This window comes from Phyllostomus hastatus, unplaced genomic scaffold (assembly GCF_019186645.2).
Source record: "Phyllostomus hastatus isolate PE091 unplaced genomic scaffold, TTU_PhHast_1.1 phas_scaffold_93, whole genome shotgun sequence".
Taxonomy (NCBI): domain Eukaryota; kingdom Metazoa; phylum Chordata; class Mammalia; order Chiroptera; family Phyllostomidae; genus Phyllostomus; species Phyllostomus hastatus.
Genome location: NW_025334042.1, coordinates 19966922 through 19988800, shown reverse-complemented (window position 1 = coordinate 19988800; position 21879 = coordinate 19966922). Strand labels below are relative to the sequence as shown.

The 21879-nt window shown below is 54.4% G+C and overlaps 2 protein-coding genes across 2 annotated transcripts; one reads left to right on the top strand and one right to left on the bottom strand.

The window, feature by feature from the left end:
- Positions 1-217: 217 nt before the first annotated feature.
- On the top strand, positions 218-6898 carry LOC123812551 (keratin, type II cuticular Hb6). The gene is made up of 9 exons (XM_045829340.1): positions 218-586; positions 1385-1593; positions 2379-2439; positions 3214-3309; positions 3523-3687; positions 3947-4072; positions 4329-4549; positions 6426-6457; positions 6597-6898. The coding sequence occupies exons 1-9, from the start codon at positions 218-220 to the stop codon at positions 6776-6778; spliced, it is 1461 nt and encodes a 486-aa protein (XP_045685296.1). The 3' UTR covers positions 6779-6898.
- A 4875-nt stretch (positions 6899-11773) lies between these two features.
- Positions 11774-18544, bottom strand: LOC123812549 (keratin, type II microfibrillar, component 7C). The gene is made up of 9 exons (XM_045829337.1): positions 18161-18544; positions 16383-16591; positions 15269-15329; positions 15045-15140; positions 14272-14436; positions 13887-14012; positions 13390-13610; positions 12664-12695; positions 11774-12159 (listed from the first exon to the last, which is right to left on the bottom strand). Exons 1-9 carry the CDS (start codon positions 18542-18544, stop codon positions 11987-11989), a joined length of 1467 nt encoding a protein of 488 aa, XP_045685293.1. The 3' UTR covers positions 11774-11986.
- Positions 18545-21879: the final 3335 nt, after the last annotated feature.

Sequence of the window (21879 nt, the reverse complement as noted above, 5' to 3'; positions counted from 1 at the left end):
CGCATCTGGCACCCAATTAAGAACATTAAGGGAGGAGCGACAGCAGCTAAACAACCCAAGCCCATAAAAGATATCTAATTGCTCCCAACCTATGGACGCACCAGGCTCCCACATATATAAAAGGTCCAAAGATGTCCGAGGCGTGAACACCTCGTCCACTATACCCTCCATTCTGATCTTTCCCTCCTCAGAGCCTCCCTTGTACCAAAGAAACACCATGACCTGTGGATCTTACTGTGCTGGGGGCACCTTCAGCTGTGCCTCGGCCTGCGGGCCCCGGCCCGGCCGCTGCTGCATCACAGCCGTCCCCTACCGCGGCGTCTCCTGCTACCGAGGCCTCACCCGGGGCTTTGGCAGCCAGAGCCTGTGCGGGGGCTTCCGCTCTGGCTCCTGTGGCCGCAGCTTCGGATACCGCTCTGGTGGCGTGTGCGGGCCCAGCCCGCCCTGCATCACCACCGTGTCTGTCAACGAGAGTCTCCTCGCGCCCCTCAACCTGGAGATTGACCCCAATGCGCAGTGCGTGAAGCATGAGGAGAAAGAGCAGATCAAGTGTCTCAACAGCAGGTTTGCTGCCTTCATCGACAAGGTGGGTGTCCTTAAACACGCCCTTCCTGAACCCCACCCATGCTTAGGACTCAGGTAGGTCCCTGAGTGGGGGAGTCGGAGGCAGAAAGAGCTTTGCTTGTGTGAGCTCCTGTTCTGATGAGAGAGGCTGACACACAGTCAGAAACCAGCACTCACAGGAGACCCAGCAGACTCAGCTGGGAGTTCAGATAGGCAGAGCTGATGGGAGAGAAGTGTGACGGGGTTGTTCTGAGGTGCAACTAGAGTTGAGGAAATCGAGGAGGAAAACGACTGCTGCTTCTGAAATTGCAGAGGTTTCTAGGCCCAGGCTGAAGCCTCTGTTCCCTCTGAGGATGTAGAGTGGATTGGCTCTCCAGCGAAGTGCGGCAGGGGCCAGGGCAGCAGCGCACCCCTTTGGATAGATGGCTTGTGACATCATCTCCCTGTAACGTGTCACCAGAAACCCCATGCTGTGATCTGAATCTGGGAACTCTGTCTAAGAAGGCACTTCAAGCTTCAGGGTGAGGGAATGAGCTTTCCAGCTGGAGCCTGACTACACGCCTCCAGGACTCATCAGGGTGGGGTACCTCAGTAGCCTGAGAGAAGGGATTGACCTTTCCCAGCCCCTGACTCCCACCCCTAAAATGGAAAATCCAGATATAGATTAAAATCAGGAAATCCAGAAGCTGATTTGTTTGCCGCAGTCCACTTCTAATTTCTGCTGAGCTGCAGGTTTGGGAGTTTACCTTACAGCAACTCTCCAAATTGGCTATGGGGCACCAAGAGCCATCTGACCCTTCTTCTCCACCCGGAATGGCAGGTGCGCTTCCTGGAGCAGCAAAACAAGGTTCTGGAGACCAAGTGGCAGTTCTACCAGAACCGCAAGTGCTGCGAGAGCAACCTGGAGCCGCTGTTTGAGGGCTACGTCGAGACGCTGAGAAGGGAGGCCGAGTGTGCAGAGGCTGACAGCGGGAGGCTGGCCTCAGAGCTCAACCACGTGCAGGAGGTGATGGAGGGCTACAAGAAGAAGTGAGTGGAGTGTGGCTGGGCTGGACGCTGGGCACGGGACATGACTGAGCTTAGAGCCCATTGGACTAGACGTGAGAAGAACCTCCAAGTAGGGCGAGCAGCACTGCAGGCCAGGGTGGCATGTGCAGCAGGATCCGGATCCTCTCGCCTGAGCAGTGGCTGTCCAGAGGCCTGTCTAAGAGTAGGGCTGTGACTCCCCTGGGAGATCTCTCCCCTCCTTCAGCCTTGTCTTCCTGGAGCCTGGCCACCCAGCAGCTGTCGCCTCTGCTCTGTGGGGAGGAGGCCTGTGCTGTCTTCCAGGCTTCCATGCCTCACCTCCCGCCTATAGCCATGGATCATGGATGTGATCTGAGTGCCAGTGTCATCAGGGCTGACATGTCCTGGGGCTCTGGGTGTCCTACTGCCTAGGGTGTTCGGTGCTGATGGCCTCTGGGACTTGTAGGCCCCTCACCTCAGCTAGGATGGACACCCAGGTGAGGGAGGCAGGGGGCCGCAGAGACCCAGAGTGGGTGTTGTCCACTCCTAGCATGGGGCTGCACACTGAGGCCTTATTTGCCTCCAGAGATCACTTCAGAGCATCTTGGGGACACAGGGCTATGAGGTCCTAGAAGATTAACCCCATGGCTCCTCAGTTCAAAGTGGAGACATCCCAAATCCAACCAAAAGGACCCCACAGGGCTGCCAGGGGGTCTGGCTGTGATTGTCCTCCTCACTGGTATGAAGTGACAGGGCTTGGTGGGAGACCTGCCCCTCCCTGACCTCCCTCTCTGCCTCCTCTGCCTCAGGTACGAGGAGGAAGTGTCTCTGAGAGCAACAGCCGAGAATGAGTTTGTGGCTCTGAAGAAGGTGAGTAACATGGTGTGGAGCAGCAGAGGCCCAAGGGGTCTCAGAATGACAGGCTGTTCTTGGAAAGACCCAGGGGCTCTCAACTGCTCTATGTGTGATGCAGTGACCTTGCCAGATCAGGTGGGGGATCCCCAGAGATCAGGTCATGGAAGACACATCCAGAGCTTTGACAAAGGGCACTAACCTTGGAATAGCACCACTAGCACCTGTGCTGGGCAGGGGGATGGCTGGATTGACCCCTGGATGTCCTGCTCTGCCTCAGAGCTTGTGGTCTGTGGGCCCCATGGAGGCCTGGCATCTTCAGTCTCTGCTGAAGGACAGTGTCTTGTCTAGAGCTGTGGGATATCTGAGCACAAGGAGGGGCAGAGACCCAGGGTGTGGGGGAGGAAGGAACAGAACCAGTAGTGGCCAGGGGGAGTCTGGGAGGAGAGCAGGAGAAAAGGGAGGGTGTGGAGATGGCTGAGTGGGGAGTGAGTCTGGGCAGGCATCCTGGAACAGGGTGAGTCAAAGGAGACATGGGAGGTAAGCTGTGTCAGCTGGGAGGCAGAAAGGCTGGTGGCCCATCTGCAAGGCACAGAGGGGTTTGTTCTCAGATGGGGAGGAGGTTGTGAGGCCCATCCCAGGAAGGTCAGAGGGTATGGAGATGGGAAGGGAATGGGAACACTGGGAACCCTTCCCCCCAACCCGGCCTCCATGAAGGGTGAGAAGAGCGAGGAGTTTGGGGTGACGATCACCAGGGGGTCTTCTGAGCTCAAAGACTGCCCACCTTTCCAGGACGTGGACTGCGCCTACCTCCGCAAGTCAGACCTGGAGGCCAATGCAGAGGCCCTGACCCAGGAGATTGACTTCCTGCGGCGACTGTATGAGGAGGTGAGGGGTTGTGGTCTGGGCAGAAAGCTGGCAGCTGTCCTGGAGGAGAGGACTTTGGCCTGAGACAGGAGGAGGAGAGGGACGTGGGCAAGGGGCTGCACTCCACGAGGATGAGGGGGCTGGAGACCAGGGAAGAGCTGAGAAGGCTGGGTACAGGCTAGGGTGTGTGAGGCTGAGGCATAAACAGGATGCTTCCTCTTCTCATCTCCCCAGGAGATCCGCGTCCTCCACGCTCACATCTCAGACACCTCAGTCGTCGTCAAGATGGACAACAGCAGGGACCTGAACATGGACTGTGTCATTGCTGAGATCAAGGCTCAGTATGACGACATCGCCAGCCGCAGCCGGGCCGAGGCCGAGTCCTGGTACCGCAGCAAGGTGAGTGCACTGGACCCCTGCCTCCTAGTCATGGCAGCAGGAGGAAGGGATGCGAGGTAAATATTAGAAAAGGCTTCTTTGGTCTGGGGATCCTGGTCCCTGGGGATGGTAACAGAAGGGCAGAGAGCTCTCGGGCTGAGGAGGCAGAGCAGGGCTGCCATGGAAGGCTGCACAGACTGAGTGCTGTACAACCCACACAGTCATGCGTGGTGTCCCGAGTGGGTGGGACACGCCATCCTGAGTGTCTGCTTCCCCCCAGTGTGAGGAGATGAAGGCCACGGTGATCCGTCACGGGGAGACCCTGCGCCGCACCAAGGAGGAGATCAACGAGCTGAACCGCATGATCCAGAGGCTGACAGCCGAGGTCGAGAACGCCAAGTGCCAGGTACGGGTCCTCTGTGCCCTGGATCACCAGAGAGGCTGGGGGCCTAGCCAGGGTCTGTCAGGCTGTGTACTTCTCCATTTGTTCCCTAGTCAGTTTGAAAACCTTAGGAGTGGTCACACAGGTAGACCCAGATAATGAAGGTTATGGGCCTGCTCCTGGCATGTTCCCCACTGGCTGAGAGGGACTGGACACACCCAGGGAATGGACAGAGAGACCTGGGGGCCATAACCCTCCTTGTGCTCTTCTGGGTCCTCAGAACACCAAGCTGGAGACTGCAGTGACCCAGGCAGAGCAGCAGGGCGAGACAGCTGTCAGCGATGCCCGCTGCAAGCTGGCTGAGCTGGAGGCTGCCCTGCAGAAGGCCAAGCAGGACATGGCCTGCCTGCTCAAGGAGTACCAGGAGGTGATGAACTCCAAGCTGGGCCTGGACATCGAGATCGCCACCTACAGGCGCCTGCTGGAGGGCGAGGAGCACAGGTGGGTATCATGACCAGTCTTCTCTCCCAGCCTTTCCTGGGTTCTCAGCGTGCCTTGCCTGTCCCTCACAGTCGTGGCATCTCTCCTCTCTTGTTTGCACACATCCTGATCATGCAACTGGACAGGTAATTTGCATAAGTTCTTTGAGTATGTTTCTAGCCCCATTTCTGTCTCTCAGCCCTCTGGTGCTAACCTGGAATTAGTTCCTTTTACAAATCTGCTTCTCAGGTCAGGTCAGACAGTAGTAATTGCTGCCCCTGAGAAGCCCAGCCTACGCTTCTGGTCTCCTTCCCTCCATAGCACTTCTGCCCCCCTGTGCGCTTGTTACACATGACATTCTGGATTCCAGCTCTCTTTTAAAGCCTGGCTCTGGCCTCAGCCCAGGGAATTCAGATTTATCCCATAGGACAGCCTCAGTGGGGGATTTTATTAATTCAAACTTAGATATTCTAACAATAGTGAGTATCCCTAAGTAGTCTTCCATCACAGCAGGTGGGACCTGGCAGCAGGGGTCTGTCCTTTGGGGCAGCTGTATCCTACATTGTGCATTTTTGTGTGTGGCTTGCTGTGGGGGCTGGTGCAGGGGCAGACTCATTAATCATTCAGCCTTCTAATGGCTGGAGGGCAGCTGAGCAGCTCCTATGGGCGGCACACTCCCCGAATGTCATCCTTGGGGTCTCGCCCCAGGTGGTCAGGTGCTCACAACCTGAGCTTTCTTCTTCTTGCGTACAGCCAGGCCCTCGCCCCGGTCAGAAGAGCATGGAGGGTGAGGATTCTGAGGGAGTATCCAGGGACATCCTGGGAATTGGGGCAATGGAAACCCAGGTTTGGGGGCTGGAATTGAAGCAGTCACATGGAGAGACTCACAATGTCCTCTCTGGAGGGCTCGGAGGCATAAGAGCTTGCTGGGGCTGGAGAGTTTCAGTAGTGAAGAATTCTGGGAGGAGGAGTTTTTCAAGACTGAGTTTGGAAGTTGGAGACACATGTGGAAATGGCTCTGGGAACTGAGTGGCCCACCTCTCTGTCACACAGGGCTCTTGGAGTGAACTCAGAAGCTTTGGTGTGGGTTTTCTTGGAACCTTGGGTATAGATGATTAGATGGTGGATTAGCTGTGGATTCCCCTTGCATCTGAAGCTAATTTGACAACCCTTTGCCACTGTGCTCCCACAGGGACTCCCGTGTGTTCCCCTGAAGGGCACAGCAGGCTGGGAGGAGTTACAAGGCCCAAGTTATAGCTCTGTCTTAATCCTGTCTTTTCCCTCCCTCTGGGTCTCAGTTTCTCCATATGTCAAATTAGGAAGTTGGCGAAGGTGGTCGCTGAACCTCTTCTCAGTGGGTTCTAAAATCGTGTCTATTCACGCAATGCAACAGTTCCTCACGGAGCCAGGCACTGTTTTAGGCATTGCTGATTCTGCAGTGTGGACGAGAGACAAAAACTGCTAACCTCCTGAAACCCACACTCTAGTGACACCAACCAGAGCAGATTCAGGCAGGTACACCGGCTGCTCCTTGCATTTACAAGTCAATGAGAACCAGCATAAACTGTAGTAGCTAACATTTCTGAAGTGCTCTGTGTGGTAGTCACGAAGCACTTGCATGTATCATTCAATTTCATCCTCACTACAGATTGTCTCCGTGAGGAGGTTAGGGTTATGGAGTGTAAATCTGGGGGTGCTCAGCTAACAGTGAGTGGAGAGCCAGGCACCCCAGACATTGTCTCCAGAAGACACACTTTGATGAGGGCTCTCCTGGCTTCTGGATTAGCACGTTTATTACCCAGAAGGAGGACCACAGGGGTCTCACCTTTCACAGATGGCTGCATCCACCAGGCGGCTTTCCCGCGGCATTGACCTCTTTCTTTTCTTTTCCCAACAGGTTGTGTGAGGGCGTTGGTTCAGTGAATGTCTGTAAGTAGCTCAGGCCCTTACCCTTCTCCCCCTGGGGTCGTCCCGGCGCCTTTGGGGAGGGGGCATTTTGGCTTGCCCCAAAGCTGCCTGGATGTGGCAGTGCCTGATGCGCGTCTGGGCCTGTTCTCCCCTCTTTCAGGCGTCAGCAGCTCCCGCGGTGGCGTCGTCTGTGGCAATCTCTGCGCCAGCGGTACTGCCCCTGCTGTCACCACCGGCGTCTGCAGCGCCCCCTGCTGCGGTAACGTGGTGGTGGGCACCGCCAATGCCTGCGGCCCCTGCTCCGGCGTCAGCTCCTGTGGCGGGGTCTGTAAGAGGTGCTAGGGGCCTTTAGCCTCTGCCAGCGCATCTCCCAGGCCACCTGGGCCCAACCAGAACCGAAACCGGAATGCCCCTCCCGCTGCTGCCCCACGCATCGCCAGCCGCAGGCCTACCAAGAAGCGGTCCCCAGATGTGTACCCTGCACATCTTCTCTACCTGATGCCTCTGAGTGCCACCTCCCAGGCACCCCAAGCCCCAGGGAGGCTAGGGCAGCACCTTGGTCTCTTTCTGTAGTCTTTCCCAGTAGTCTATTTGTTTTCCTGAGCATTCGTCCTTTCTTCCACCTTTTGTTTTTTGCTGGATTCATTGGTTCCACTTGACCCCTTCACCCAAGCTTTGGGGAGCAGGGCAGGCCCTAGAATCTCCCTGTCTGCCCTTCCCGGGAACCTGCCAGTGTGCTTGGACCTGCGGAGCGGAGATGGGGAATGCTGGTGGTGGTTCTCCTGTAACTTTGTGAGGGCTGCCTGCAGGAGCTTCTGAAAAGCCAATGAGTCAACTGCCAGCAAGTTGGTTCGTCTTTGTTTCACTCTGTGTTTCCAATAAACTGATTGTAGCTAATCAAACCTGGTTCCTTCAGAGTCTCGAAAATGCCAGGCCCCCTCTGTGAGAGGTGCTTTCTGCGGGAGATTTCCTCAGGACCGCTCCATCCACTCAGTTATTTTTCAGCAGGAGAAAATGACTGCAGTGCATGCTGCCCACCGGCTTGGGCAACTCAAGCCCTGGGAAAGTGGGAGAAGGCCAAGGGAAGCCGGGCATCTTGTGTGGTCATGGCTCCTCTAGACCAGTTTTCTTGCCTTCAACCCTGTTGATACCTTGGGCTGGAGGATTCTTTGTGGTGGGGCTGTCCTGTGCACCACGGGAGGTTCAGTAGTGTCCCTGGTCTAGATACCAATAGTCCTCCTCCGCCCCAACTGCGACAACTGAAGATGTCTCTAGACACTGTCACATGTGCCCTAGGGGTTGTCAACCATGGAGATTTTGCCACACAGGGGCATTTCTGGAGGGGGAAGCGCATGAGAAAACATGTGGAAGTAAGAATGGAAGGAAGGCATGTGAGACTAGCAGGTATGGGAGAGTCAGGAGACCTGGGCTTCTAACTCGCAGTCCTGACTCTGCCATTTCCCAAATGTGTGGCTCTGGGCGAATGGCTTCCACCTTCCGAGCCTCCGTTTCCTTGGCCGTAGAATGAGGGAGGCTGGGCCGTATTCCTAAGGTCCCTTCCAGCTCCCTAAGTAAGATTATGTATTTAAGAGGGTTTTGTTAATTAAAAAACAACAACAACAACTATATTTGAAAGCTGGTTCAGCCATTCCCCTGTTCTATATTTGTGGGAGTAAATTCTGTAAATCTGAGAGGAAATTCTGTGAAGACAGGAGCCGCAGATATAAGGAGCAGCCCCTGCCCCTGGGGCTGAGAGAGTGCACCCAAGGAGGAGCCCCAAAATGTCACTTGCACCACATTCTCTTGGTCAAAGCTGTCCCAGGGCCAGTCCCGATTCCAAGGGAGGGAAAGTAGGCTCCCTCTTTGAGATGAGGAGTGCCTTACACACAGAGAGGGGAGATGTGAGGCCCATTTCTGAAGAGGGCTATCACAGGAGGGTTAAATGAGACAATGCAAATAGAAGTTTAGAGTACAGTGTGCACATAATTACTACTCAAAAATTGTGCTTATTATTCTTGTTGTTTTTGTTCCTATAATATAACAGCACAGACTTCCTAGGCTCTGATTAGTGGGGGTAGAATGAGATGGTGGAGAAACGTCAAAGCCTGGAAGTCTGGGATCTGAGACTCTGGTCCTGGTTGGGTCACCAGGAGTGTGTGGCCAGGCATCTTTAGGTTTCGGAACCTCAGTTAATTTGTCCACATTTTGGAGTGACAACTGGCCTACTAGAGGAGCAAGCATTTCAGCTGCTGTGCAGGGCAGATGCCAAAGGCTGTCACTCTGGTACTGTCACTACCATGGCTGGCCATATCTTAGCTGTCAGTGCAGAGGGATCATATTCCTCAGCAGTCAGCAGGAACATTCCAGAGAGGAGGCAGTTGGCTGTCTGTGAAGCATGGCGGGCCTCATTAATTGGCCCATACCACCCACCTCTTCAAGATGATAGAAAAGTGCCCAGAAGGAAGTAGGAATGAGAAATGACCTTGGATGTAGAAAGCCTTTACGGGGTGGAGTTGGGGTTGGGGCAGGAGGGGGCAGAGGAGCAGAGTGTAGAAATGAAGGGCCCATTTTAAGCTTCTAGAGAGCACTGGTGAGTCCCCATCCTCTTGCACCAGCCTTAGGAACTTAGTAGAGTTCCTGGGAGTTTCCACACTCCTTCACCAACCCCGCCTCTTCATTTGCATTCCCCACATCCAGGACACGTCTCTTCTTCCTGGTTAACACCTACTTATGTTTACTTTTTTTTTTTTTGCTGTAAAATATGAGCTTCATGGAGGACAGGTGTCTATTTTGTTCACTTATATGAGCCCAAGTTTGTATAACAGTGTTGGTACATATTAAGCACTAAATAATCATTTGTTGATTGAATAAATGAACTCCTAGTCTTCCTTTAGGTCTCGGCTTCAATATTCTTTCCTTCAGGAGGTAACCAGCTTTACCTGGTTAATAACCCTCCAACTGCGCTTCTTATTTCCCCTTAGTACCAAGGCCCAGGCCTCTTTGCAACCCACCTCTCCTTGATGAAGGTGGCAGTGGTGGCAGAGGAGGTGGGGCTCAGGGACTCAGGACAGGAGTTTCTAACGGATGGGGAGTCTGCAACATCAGTCTTGCCTGGTCCCTTGAGCTGGTGGGTTGGAAGGAAGGCACATTACCCCAGAGGCAAGGAGCATCCCTGGGCTCCCCAGGTGGCATTTGAATGAGCTCCCAAGGCTGACAGTCTTTACAGTATCCTCCTGCAGGATCTGGGAAGGGAATATTACAATCCCAGAGCGGAACTCAGAGTCATTGCCTAAGAAAGTTGGAACTGAAAAGGCCCTTTCAAAGGCTGTGGTCCAGTCCTAATTTGACAGATATTCAGGGCACCCTGATCCAGAGCAGAGGAGGAAGGTGGGGGAGCAATGGGGAGTGGCGAGAGGCCCTGAGACATTAGTCAGAGCCAGGTATGTAGGGCTGGTGTGCTATCAAGAGCCTAGACTTTATCCTGAGGACAATGGAGGACCCCTGGAAGGTTAGTCTTGGGTTTTACAAGGATCTCTGGTTGCTGGGTAGTGTGGATTGGGAGGGGAGAAGAGCAGGACTCCAACCAAAATGGTGGTGGCTGGACCATGGGTAGTAGCAACAGGGAGAAAGGAAAGAGATGGATTACAGAGATACTTAGAAGGTAGAAAAGAAAGCACTTGAGGTTTAATTAGATTTGAGGTCAAGGGTGCAGGCACAGATCATAGGTTCAGATTTGGGCAGCTGTGTTGATGATCTTGACAGGGGAGATAGGAGGAGACTTGGATAGAGAAGGTGGAAAATAGTGAGTTCAGCTTGGAGGGGTCTTTAGGACTGTTGGAAGGGTCTCTAGAACTGCCAAATGGAGATGTCCTATAGCACGTGGTTGGAGCAAGTAGGTGTGAGGCTGAGGAGCGAGGTCAGGGTAGCAGGAGAGTCATCAGGTCTCTGAAGCACAGTTGGGTGATTTTAGCCAGGGAGGATGCTATGGTGGTAACTGAAGGCAAGAGACTGATTGTTCAGGCAGCATGTGCAGAGAGGCAAGAGAAGGGCCATGAGACACTTTAATGTTTGAGGGAAAGGTTTCCTGGGTGAGGGATGTGAGCCAGGTAGCGGAACGGCTTGGGAGGAGCCTGGCCTGTTGAACAAGGAAGTGAAAGACCTGAGTCTCTGGCTCAGGAAATGGGAGGGAGAGAGGGCGACAGGTGAGAAGCCAAGAGGGCCCTAGAGATTCCAGGAGGGAGTGTGGGAAGGTGGTGGACAGCATGGTGGCGTGGCTAGAAAGGTCAGGGCCTGGAGAGGAGGGTTGGTCAGCACTGGCGCTGAGGCTGGGTAAAGGGAGAAAAGAAGGAAAAGGACTGCACAGGACAGGCTGGGGCTGTGGAGGGCTAGTCCATGCCTGGTTCTTCCACAGTGGGGCTAGGGGCTTCTCAATGTCTGCCTCCTGGGAGCTCCCGGCCTCTTTCTGAGCAGAGGACAGGAGAGGTCAGGCCATACAGGGGAAGAGGAGCTGTCTTAGCCTTGGGATCGAAGCTCTGAGGAATCTAGGGGTGAGGGCAGTAAGTGGGGCAGTTGAGAAAGCAAGTAGATGGTGGGGGAAGTAGCTTCTCTTACCAGTTAAGAACATTTGAGGAGGATTTCCTGGGTGCTGAAGAGGTGTGTGTATGGGTGGGTGGGGGGAGGATGGGCAAGGGGTGGGTATTAAGAGTCTCATCTCCCTTGTGTGATGGGCAGTAGTAGGAATGGATGGTGTGAGGTCCAGACTAATACAGGGTGGTCATCTGAGGTGGCTGTTGGCACTTCTGGAGGTTGCTGTGCTGCATGTGTGGTGGTGTTGGTAAAGGTGTGTGGGGGGGAACAGGGTTAAAACCAAACTCTCTCTCTCTCTCTCTCTCTCTCTCACACACACACACACACACACACACACACGCATGCACTCTGTCTTTCGGAAGATCCCATGGCTTCCTCTGGTTTCCTTCAGAACCAGTCAGAGGGACAAGACTCAAACTCCCAGATGGGCAGGTGTGACTTAGGGAAAGGTGCTGTGAGTACCCTCAGCTCTGCCTGGCCAGGGGAGGATGGCACTTGTTGGGGAGAGGTTGTTCTCTGGACATTCAGGTTGGGACCAGGATGAGACCAGTCCTCAGGTCACCTTGCTGAGCTGGGGTGCTCACCGATTGGGGGGCATGGGCTTACTCTCAGAGAGCAAGACATCATAGCAAAGAAGGCAGGTCCCCCACTTTATTGGGAAAATGGAGGGCAAGGGGCCAGAGAGGCAAGAGAGGCATTCCAGCAGTGGTCCTTCCAGGAAAGGAGAGCCCTCCTTCCCAGGAGGCGCCAGAGAAGACGGCGGAAGAGAAGCGTTCATTCCAAGCAGCAGCTCCTTCTGGTAGGACAAGGTGAGCAGGGGAGTGGCTGGTGCGAACAAGCTGTGTGGTGTATCCTCAGAGCACGGGGAAAAGCTACCCAGGGACCGATGTTCTCAGCTGGGGGCGTGAGCAGTGGCACGTCTGGCAGGCAGAAGAGGCCTCTCCGGCTCGCTCATGGGGCAGCCTAACACCTCCCAGGGCTGCAGGTGGTGTTGAGCTGGCAGCAGGGTGCACACAATCCAGTGCTCACTGCCAGGTTCCCACTGCAGGGGGCACTGCAGGCGCTGCCGGTCACAGGCCGGGAGCCTGACACACAGAGGTCCCCACAAACGACCCCGCCCCGGGAGCTGCTGACACCTGTGGGAACAAAGGCTGGATCAGGAGGCCTGGCTGGTGGCCACTTCCTCCAGCCACCTTTCTTTGGCTTCTGTGATCTGACCAGCCCTCCAGAAAAGGACTCAAAGGGCCTTCAATTCCAGTTCTGAAGGTGTGGAAGGAACCTTAGCCTTGGAGCCGGGATCCAGGGACCTTGGGATTTTTGGCCCTGGTTCTGCTTTGTGACCTTGGGCAAGCCCTTTCCTCTCTCTGGGCTTCCTCACCTATACAAGGTGGGGGTCATACTGAGTGACATTTAAGGTCCCTTCCTGCAGTGGCATAGTGTTATTCTTTCCTTCTCCAACCCCATTCAGGCTGTGAGGTCCTTACTGCAAGTCTACCTCAGTCTCTCTTGCTGCATGACCAACATACCCCTATTTACTGGGAGAATTGTTAGGAACATTTTCCCCAGTGTCTCTGTACACTCATATCCAGGAACTTCTTGTCCAACCCACAGTTTTCCTTTTTAGGGCTCAAGGTACTTACAGACATTCACAGCTCCAACGCCTTCACATAGCCTGAGTGGGGAAAAAGTGAGAAAGGGAAAGAGAAGAGATCAGAATGAGACCCTCCAGTTTTCCCCAGGGGTGGCACTGGGTCCTCTCAGAGCCATCTCTGGTTTATATTTAAGCCATTCTGGAACTTTAAAAAGTGTCTTTCTAGCAGTTGCAGCAATGCCAGGGCACACAGTCTTTGGCAAGCAGTGTACAGGCTGGATTTCAGCTTTCACCTACCCTCAGCTGACTGCCTTTGCGCAGGACACAACCTGAACAACCACACCTGGCAAATGTGTATAGGTTTGGTTTTAGGAAGGCAAAGATTCTCTCGGGCAGTGACGTGAGGCCAGGGTCAAGTTTGGCTAGCAGCTCTACCTTAGGACAAGGTGACCTTCTAGAAACAAGGGAGGGGGTAGATGTTGGAATAGTTGAGGATAAAATGACTCAAGGATGTTCTGAACTGAGAGGTGGGGTGTCTAGTTCTGAGCCCAGCAAGGCCTGTACTGTTTGGAACTCGAAACTTCACAGTATCATGGGCTTTTGTTTTCCCTCCATATACTGGATCCGAGTTCCAGTCCTCTGAAACTTAGGATCCAAACATCCCAGAATCTAGCTTGGGGCCAGTTCTTCAGACTGAGACAGATGTGGAGGAAGCAAAAGTGGGTGGTCTATGCATGTGGGATTTTGGGGCAACTGGGCTGCAGAGGGGTCCCACCTCTGCTCCTCGCCCTCCAGCAGGCGCCTGTAGGTGGCGATCTCGATGTCCAGGCCCAGCTTGGAGTTCATCACCTCCTGGTACTCCTTGAGCAGGCAGGCCATGTCCTGCTTGGCCTTCTGCAGGGCGGCCTCCAGCTCAGCCAGCTTGCAGCGGGCATCGCTGATGGCTGTCTCGCCCTGCTGTTCTGCCTGGGTCACTGCAGTCTCCAGCTTGGTGTTCTGGGACGCAGAAGAGAACAAGGAGGGTTATGGTCTCTGGGTCCCTCTGTCCATTTCCTGAATGTGTCCAGTCTCTCTCAGGCAGCTGGGAACACCCCAGGAACAGGCCTCTTGCCTTCATTACCTGGGTCCCCCTGAGTGACCACAACCTGTGACTGTAACCATGCAAATGGACTGGAGAACAAATGGTGAGATCCAGATGGAGCACACATGGCCTATGGGACCCTGGCTAGGCCCCCAGCCTCTCTGGTGATCCAGGGCACAGAGGACCCGTACCTGGCACTTGGCGTTCTCGACCTCGGCTGTCAGCCTCTGGATCATGCGGTTCAGCTCGTTGATCTCCTCCTTGGTGCGGCGCAGGGTCTCCCCGTGACGGATCACCGTGGCCTTCATCTCCTCACACTGGGGGGAAGCAGACACTCAGGATGGCGTGTCCCACCCACTCGGGACACCACGCATGACTGTGTGGGTTGTACAGCACTCAGTCTGTGCAGCCTTCCATGGCAGCCCTGCTCTGCCTCCTCAGCCCGAGAGCTCTCTGCCCTTCTGTTACCATCCCCAGGGACCAGGATCCCCAGACCAAAGAAGCCTTTTCTAATATTTACCTCGCATCCCTTCCTCCTGCTGCCATGACTAGGAGGCAGGGGTCCAGTGCACTCACCTTGCTGCGGTACCAGGACTCGGCCTCGGCCCGGCTGCGGCTGGCGATGTCGTCATACTGAGCCTTGATCTCAGCAATGACACAGTCCATGTTCAGGTCCCTGCTGTTGTCCATCTTGACGACGACTGAGGTGTCTGAGATGTGAGCGTGGAGGACGCGGATCTCCTGTGGGCCAGAAGTGGGGGAGAGAGCAACCAATTTGCCTGAGCTTTTCCTCACACTTTGAGGCTGATGTCTATCACCTCTTTGGCCCATTTGGATCCAAAGTCTCTTGTTTGGAGAGAAAAAAATTCTTGATGAAGTTGAATAGTTTTTTGTCTAGATAAAAAAAAACCAACTCCATTAGAAGAAAATGCAACTACTTCTCAAATGCTTGCTTCTGGGGTTGTTCAGACCCAGTTGAGTGTAGGCAGCTTCCTCCAGTCAGCAGGCTGGACCTGTGTAGGGGGCCACGTCACATGCTCCTGGAGTGACCACAGAGAGGAAGGCTGCGGCTGCTAGAGAAATCTGGGCTGGAGATCATGGGGCTAAGGGTAAGTGATGCTTCACGTGGCCTCTGGTTTGGGTTCCCAAGACACGGCTGTGTGCCTGGAGACCACACTTTCTTACCTCTTACTACTCTGTCTGTTTTTTTGTTCCCTATCCCTCTGTCTCCTTTCTTGTCTCTTCTTGCTCCTGTCCAACCCTCCAGCCTCAAGCATGGGTTCCCTTGTCAGCGTCCTGTTGGGTCTAGACAGGGGTCGTGGGGCCTGTTGTGGCTGAGAGCCCCTCACCTCCTCATACAGTCGCCGCAGGAAGTCGATCTCCTGGGTCAGAGCCTCCGCGTTGGCCTCCAGGTCCGACTTGCGGAGGTAGGCACAGTCCACGTCCTGTGTGGGGTTCAAGGGGCCATGAGGTCAGCCCTCTGCACAACATTCTGTGGGCTTGGCTGCCATGTGGCAGGGTGGAGAATGGGGAGGCTAGGGACTCAGGGTGGGGCTTGGCTTCAGGCACTCACCTTCTTTAGAGCCACGAACTCATTCTCTGCTGTGGCCCGAAGGGCAACTTCTTCTTCGTACCTGAGGTGGGCAGGGAGAACAGGAACCCACCTGAGCAGCTCTCAACTAGGCTATGAAGCAAGCAGGCAAACATGCCTGATTCCTAGACCTCCCCTGGCTTATCCCTCTGCCTCCACAAGACATGGGACAGCACAAGGGAGAAATCAGGCTGCTGGTCCAGGCCTCCCTGGGTGCATCAGAGGACTGAAGCACCTCTGAGCTGTTCAGTGGGAGTGGGAGGGTGGGATCTGGAAGCTGTGTGCGTGTGTGTGTGTGTGGTAGGGGTTAGGGCATGGGGGGTGGCTTATTTTCTCACCAGGTCTCCACTTACTTTTCCCCTGACCCTTCCTTTTGCCCCTGGCTTTGGGGTCCCCTCTCTGTCATTCTCCTCCTGGGCTCAGCCAAGAAGAGTCAAGCCCATCACTTCCTCTTGCTCTATGGGTGGGCCAGCTCAGAGCCAGAGGCAGGGGTATGGTGGACTGGGACACTCATGGCTGAGAGCCTTACTGAAGGAAGCCAATGTCCCTCGAAAGCAGACTCTTTCAGAGTACGTGGCTTGTACCCTTCATATCATGTATCACACACAGTAACCGAAAGCCTGTCCGTGACTATGCCATGCCTGCCTCTCAGCAGACTGTAAGCACCACAAGGACAGGGACAATGTCCCCTGTGTGTCCCTGAATCTCCAGAACCCAGTCCAGTGTCTGGGTGGCACTTGGAAGGTGCCCAGAAAGTGTTGGTTGAGTAAAGGGGTAAACATAAGAAGAATGTCCCTGGCTTTGAGGGCTATGCTTAAAGGGACCAGGAATATTAATTTTTCTGGGGTCTTATGAGAAGAGTCTGCATGGTGGATGGAGGAAGGGAGAGAACATCATTTCCTTGAGCTGCTAGTAGGAAGCAAAGGACAGCTCCACCTGTAGGGGACCAGGACCCACCCAAGGGATCGTGCGCCTTGAGGAAAGAGTGCTGGCTCTCTCCCCATCCTCGGCAGAGGCCCAGGCACAGACCCGGACACTCCCCTGTGCCGGGAGCTTCCTTCAAACCCTTTCCTGAGCCAGGTCTTCCTGCACTTACTTCTTCTTGTAGCCCTCCATCACCTCCTGCACGTGGTTGAGCTCTGAGGCCAGCCTCCCGCTGTCGGCCTCCACACACTCAGCCTCCCGCCTCAGCGTCTCGACGTAGCCCTCGAACAGCGGCTCCAGGTTGCTCTCGCAGCACTTGCGGTTCTGGTAGAACTGCCATTTGGTCTCCAGCAGCTTGTTCTGCTGCTCCAGGAAGCGCACCTGCCACCCAGAGGCAGAGCCTGAGAATCTCTTCTTGCAGGATCAGGGCAAGAGGAGGTCCCAGCACCAGGCCCTGCAGTCCCTCAACTCTCTGACCCAGTGTCCTCCCTGGTGGGTGTGATGCCATCTCTCAAAGTCACGCCAGGGCTTAATCAGCTCACCACCTGGAAGTCCGTCTTGAGAGCTAGCTTTAGTTTCTTCAAGGCAATTTACCCGGTGTCCTGAAAAGCACTAAACCATGCTGAGTCCATACTCTGCTGCCACTTGTTAATAATGTGCCCTTGGCCACAGCACTAACCCTCTGCTGAGTGATCACCTCACCATGAGGGTTCAATGAGCCCAGATACTGAAAGGCACCTGCATGCTGAACAGCTACTACACCAAGTCAGGTGTAGTTGTCAGTGTGCAAATGAATAGTCTGACCCTTCTAGAAAGGCAGACTATAGAAGTTGAAAAATAAAGTACATGACAATCATTGAAAACCTACAACAACAATGCAATTAGAATAATAGTCACCTGGGATATTGGGGCAAACATGTTCTGTGCTGCAACCACCTCATTTTACAGGTGAGGATTTGAAGGGATCTCCTGCCTGGGCTCTCGCAATAGCGGAGGAAGAGCTCAAACTCTGCCCTGCTGCCCTGCAAGGGCAGGGGGTGCTTCTCTCACTGTAGTAATTATTGACTATTGGGCCCAAGGAAAATTTCTCTTCCACTTCCCTGCCGGGAGGTCTGCCCACTACCTGATTCCAATCCCTTTGTCTAACAGCTGCCACACCCTTGGTAAGTCCTTTTCTACATTATTCTTGATCTCTCATGCAGTTAGGAGTTTCAGGGTGGTTTTTTTGTTGTTGTTGTTGTTGTTTGTTTGTTTTTTTTCTGATGAAGGTTTCTCTCCAGGTTGGCTCTGGAGTGCTCTGCTTGGCCCCAGAACTGCTTCCTCACTGGAGCTTTCTCTCCCTGGTGCCTCGCACCACCGAACTGCACACTGACATCCACAGGTGGTTTCAGCTGCACCCAGACCTCATACTGCCAGCCTCCCATAGGGCCCAGAAGAGCAGGAACTGCATCTGTAGCTCACTCCTGGATCCCGGGCCCAGGAACAGTGGCTTGGACAAACCATTCTGGCCCCTGTTAAGCAACTAAGTAACCACAGATATCAAACAGCTCTGTGTGATCCATGAGACTCCCTCCAGGCCGTCTTCCAGTACTGTACTCACTAGCCCTGCCCTGGACATAGTGAGCACCTCATGTCTTTGCCACATAAGCAGCTATTTGCTTCAAATACATTGGACCCTCACATGGTGGCCCTTTGCTCACAAGATGTTCTCTCTCAGCCCTCCAGGTTCTCTGCCTGGTTCTGCTTGTGTCCTCAGTTTGTCCCAAGCATCAGACTGGCACCTCTTGATCCTATTCTTGTCTTTCTGTCTGTGTCCTAGAGGTATAACTGCCTCTCCCTTAGGACCAGGGGCTTTTCTGGGTAAGTTCCTGCCTCCAACTATCCCCTCAATGCCCAGCCTGAGTCCTGAGCTATGTGGGGTTCAGGAAGGGTGTGATTAAAGACACCCACCTTGTCGATGAAGGCAGCAAACCTGCTGTTGAGACACTTGATCTGCTCCTTCTCCTCATGCTTCACGCACTGCGCATTGGGGTCTATCTCCAGGTTGAGGGGCGTGAGGAGACTCTCGTTGACTGACACGGTGGTGATGCAGGGCGGGCTGGGCCCACACACGCCACCAGAGCGGTATCCGAAGCTGCGGCCACAGGAGCCAGAGCGGAAGCCCCCACAGAGGCTCTGGCTGCCAAAGCCCCCGGTGAGGCCGCGGTAGCAGGAGACGCCGCGGTAGGGGGCGGCTGTGATGCAGCAGCGGCCGGGCCGGGGCCCGCAGGCCGAGGCGCAGCTGAAGGTCCTGGGGCCAAATCCACAGCCCACGGAGCTGAAGCCACAGGTCATGCTGGAGACAGAGAGATGTCTGAAGAGTGGAGAAGCTGGCAGAGGATGGAGCCAAATGCCTGTGCTCTCTAGGCTGTGGCAGGCCTTTTATGCACTGGGGCAGTTGGCATTAAAAGGGACAGCAAAGAGACAATAGCTGCATTTTATTGGCTTGGCATCACCCTGGTCTCTTCAGAGCCAACCCTGCTTGCTTCTTCAGTGTCGTTGTGTCAACAATCCCCAGCCATGGGCCTGTTTCATCTTCAAAGCCCTTTATAAGCTTCCTGTGGCCTCTCCCTGACCACAAGGACGTGGAGAAGTGGAAAAGAGAGAAGGGCTCCTGCAAGCATCATTTGGATTCCATGCTCTGATGTAGGGAATGGGTGTAGTGAGCTGGGGTGGAGCTTGCTCCCAAACCCTTTTCTGCAAGGGGCACAGCTGGGCTAGGGTCCCTGGCCCTCTGACCTGGCCTCGGGTAGAATGACTGGCCTGTCCCAGGAAGAAAGAATATCCCTTTCTTCACTGTCAATATGAGCCTCTCCTAATTTGTTCTCACCTAGAGACCAGCCAGGGATGGGGATGGGGGTAGCAATTTGGGAGGGAGCATGGTCCCTGCGCTTTGGGTGTCCCTAAGAAGATAGCAGCCACAGGACACCAGACAGGAGACGCTGAGTCAGAGTTCAGAAGAAAAGCAGGGCCATTCTTCAGAGTTCTGGGTGCCATTGCTGCTGGGATAGGGTTAGGAGTGGGAGTGTGGAGTACCCCAGAGCTACAGGGCTTAACAGGGAGGGCTTCTTGGAAGTGGGTTTAAGGAGGACTGGGGTGAGGTGGGGATAGGGTTGGGAGGAGACAAGAAAGGAGTCCAACTCTGATTTGGAGACTAGACTGTGTAATCAGTCATCCTCTCATTCATTCAGTAAATTCTGCTTGAGCTCCAACTGTTCAGAGACACTTGCTGGGTTCTGGGAATCCAGCAGAGACCTGTGTGTTTGGAGGTAGAAGAGGGTGGCATGCATATGGGGTACCAACATTCAGCCAATGGGGAAGGGGAGCAAGTGACAGGTGGAGGCAACACTGCGATACCCAGGCTGCGTTGGAGTCTGATGTGGGGGTGTGGGAGCCCTTTGGGTTCCCAGAGGGGAAGTTGAGCAATGAATACTGGTGTGTACACACTCACCAGGAAGGGTGAAAGGTGCTGGACATGGGGTGGGGGAGGTCACCAGGGTCCTAAAGTGGCATCACTTCCTTCTTTCACAGGACCCAGAGGGCGAGAGAAGGTGGGAGGTGATAGGGCCGTCCCTCAGCCTAACTCCCTTGATTTGCCTTTTCATTCATTTGGCTTAGGACAGTGATGCCTTTGTTGGGTGGACAGTGAGGCCAAGCCAGGAGGTTCCCCTACCCAAGTATCTGAGTCCATAAACCCTTCCAAGCACGTGGCTCTGGACCGTCTTTGAACCCAGGGATGACTCTCCTGATGGGCCTGTTTTCTGACTGGCCATGACGAAATGCTGACGCAGCCTGGGCTAAAAATAGCACTTCATGAGTCCTTCCAGGGCCTCAGCAGGGCCTCCCTGCTTCCTCTCGGGGTGAGTGACCAGTTATGTCCCGGAGTGAGGGAGGACACCTCTCTTCTGGGAGGTGGGTGGTGGTGCTATGGAGATCTGCCAGGGAGCGAGGCAACCTCTGTGTGGATTCTAAAGAAATGGACGCTTCCAGCCATGCTTTTGGACCCTGTGGATAGATTTGCACAGACTCTGGTTTCTGGGGTGGGAGCTCTGTGGGCGTGGCCGTGGGCTGGGGGCTTCTGGTGTGAGAAACACACAAGGCAGCAAGTCTGGGGGCTGGGGTGTGGCTGATTCTGGCTGAATAGCTGGTGGAGTTTTTGGAGCACTTCTGTGGGAGGTGTGGCTGGTGGGTACCTTCGTGCTGAGCCTTTGCTGGGTCAAACATTTGCCAGACATTCCAGAAAGAACTAAATCTTTCTTCTTGTCTCAGTCCACTTCAGAACTGGTGAGCACCAGGAAGGTTCTCAGTCCATGCCCAATGATGTATTTCTTGGTAAAGTGCTGAGGGATGAGGCAAGGTGGTGAATTCTTCATAAAACATTTTTCTGTCACTGTGCTGGCCACTGTGCCCCTGTCTCCTGATCCCACTCACATCTCAGCCCAGTGAGCTGGATTATTGAGTTGTACCCTTCATTAAGGGTCTCTGTGTAGACACACCCATCTCCTTGGTTTGGGGGGACCATGAGCGTGCCCAGGCCCCTGTCCTGGTTGGAGATGATGGCAGGTTTGAAGCCCAGCTCTGCCACTTAGTAGCTGTGGGACCTGGGACAACTTATGTCTCTCTAGTTTCATAACCTGTGAAATATGAATGGCAGCCCGTGCTTTGCTGGGCTGTTGGGAGGGGTAATGGAGCACCTGGTGGTGGGAGGTGCCCCCTCCACCCTCTCCCCCACTAACAAGGTCACTGACGTTGTTACACACAGGCAGCAGGGCCTTGTGAAGGGACAGTGCACGGGCTGTGGGATGCCATCATGCACGAGCACAAAGCAGCCCAGCAGCTTTTACAAGGTAATCATCAGCACCTCCAAAAGCTTTAATTAAAGCACCTATTTGTAAATGGCCCAGAACAAAGAGAATTACAGACTGGGTGAATCCCTTGAAAACAGATTTAGACAGGAAGCTGACAAAGGGACAGCAGCAGCCCAGCCGGCCAGGCTGCTTCCTTCTACCTGAGCCACTGGCTGTGATGGGTTCCTGTCCTTCCCAAGGGCTTGTAGGGTTCTGGCCAAGCCCCAGGCTTATTCAGTTGCCAAGGCCTGTGCCTTGTGCCTGCCCTTCACCCAGCCCACCTGAATTAGCCTTCGGGGCTGACTTGTCCTTGTTGCCAGGATGACTGCTAGCCCTGTCGTTCTAGTCCTCCAAGCCCTGCCTACTTCCCCTGAATCTCGACCCCCCACCCACCTGGCCGTACTCATAACTGCATGTTCTTCTGATGGCTTTCTGCCTAATTGCCCGCCTGGCTTCTGACCTGCGGATGCTCTGAGTTTTGGCATTTCTTCTTGCCTTACTATCCACAGGCCTTTAATTTTCTTGTCCCTTCATGATGGATCTATGGTAAAGAACTCTGTGATGAACTTCCGTCAATATATTTTCATGTACAACCCCACTAATTTCTTTAAAACCAGTTCCTGTAGGCAGAACTGCTAGGTCCGAGGGGACAGTCGTGGCCTGGGATGTGCCCGTCTGCACATCCTCCTATAACCTATCTGGTTCTAGGAGGGGCATTTCTGTGGGGAGGCCATGCAGTGAGGTAGACGGATTCGGGAGTCAGGGAGTGTGAGTGTGAGTCCA

Coding starts and splice junctions, on each gene's coding strand:
- LOC123812551 (XM_045829340.1), top strand. CDS start 218: ATGACCTGTGGATCTTACTGTGCTGGGGGCACCTTCAGCTGTGCCTCG. Junction 587..1,384: donor TTGCTGCCTTCATCGACAAG/GTGGGTGTCCTT, acceptor CCGGAATGGCAG/GTGCGCTTCCTGGAGCAGCA. Junction 4,073..4,328: donor TCGAGAACGCCAAGTGCCAG/GTACGGGTCCTC, acceptor CTGGGTCCTCAG/AACACCAAGCTGGAGACTGC.
- LOC123812549 (XM_045829337.1), bottom strand. CDS start 18,544: ATGACCTGTGGCTTCAGCTCCGTGGGCTGTGGATTTGGCCCCAGGACC. Junction 15,330..16,382: donor ATGGAGGGCTACAAGAAGAA/GTAAGTGCAGGA, acceptor TGCCCACCTCAG/GTACGAAGAAGAAGTTGCCC. Junction 12,696..13,389: donor CTGGAGGGCGAGGAGCAGAG/GTGGGACCCCTC, acceptor TTCCCCACTCAG/GCTATGTGAAGGCGTTGGAG.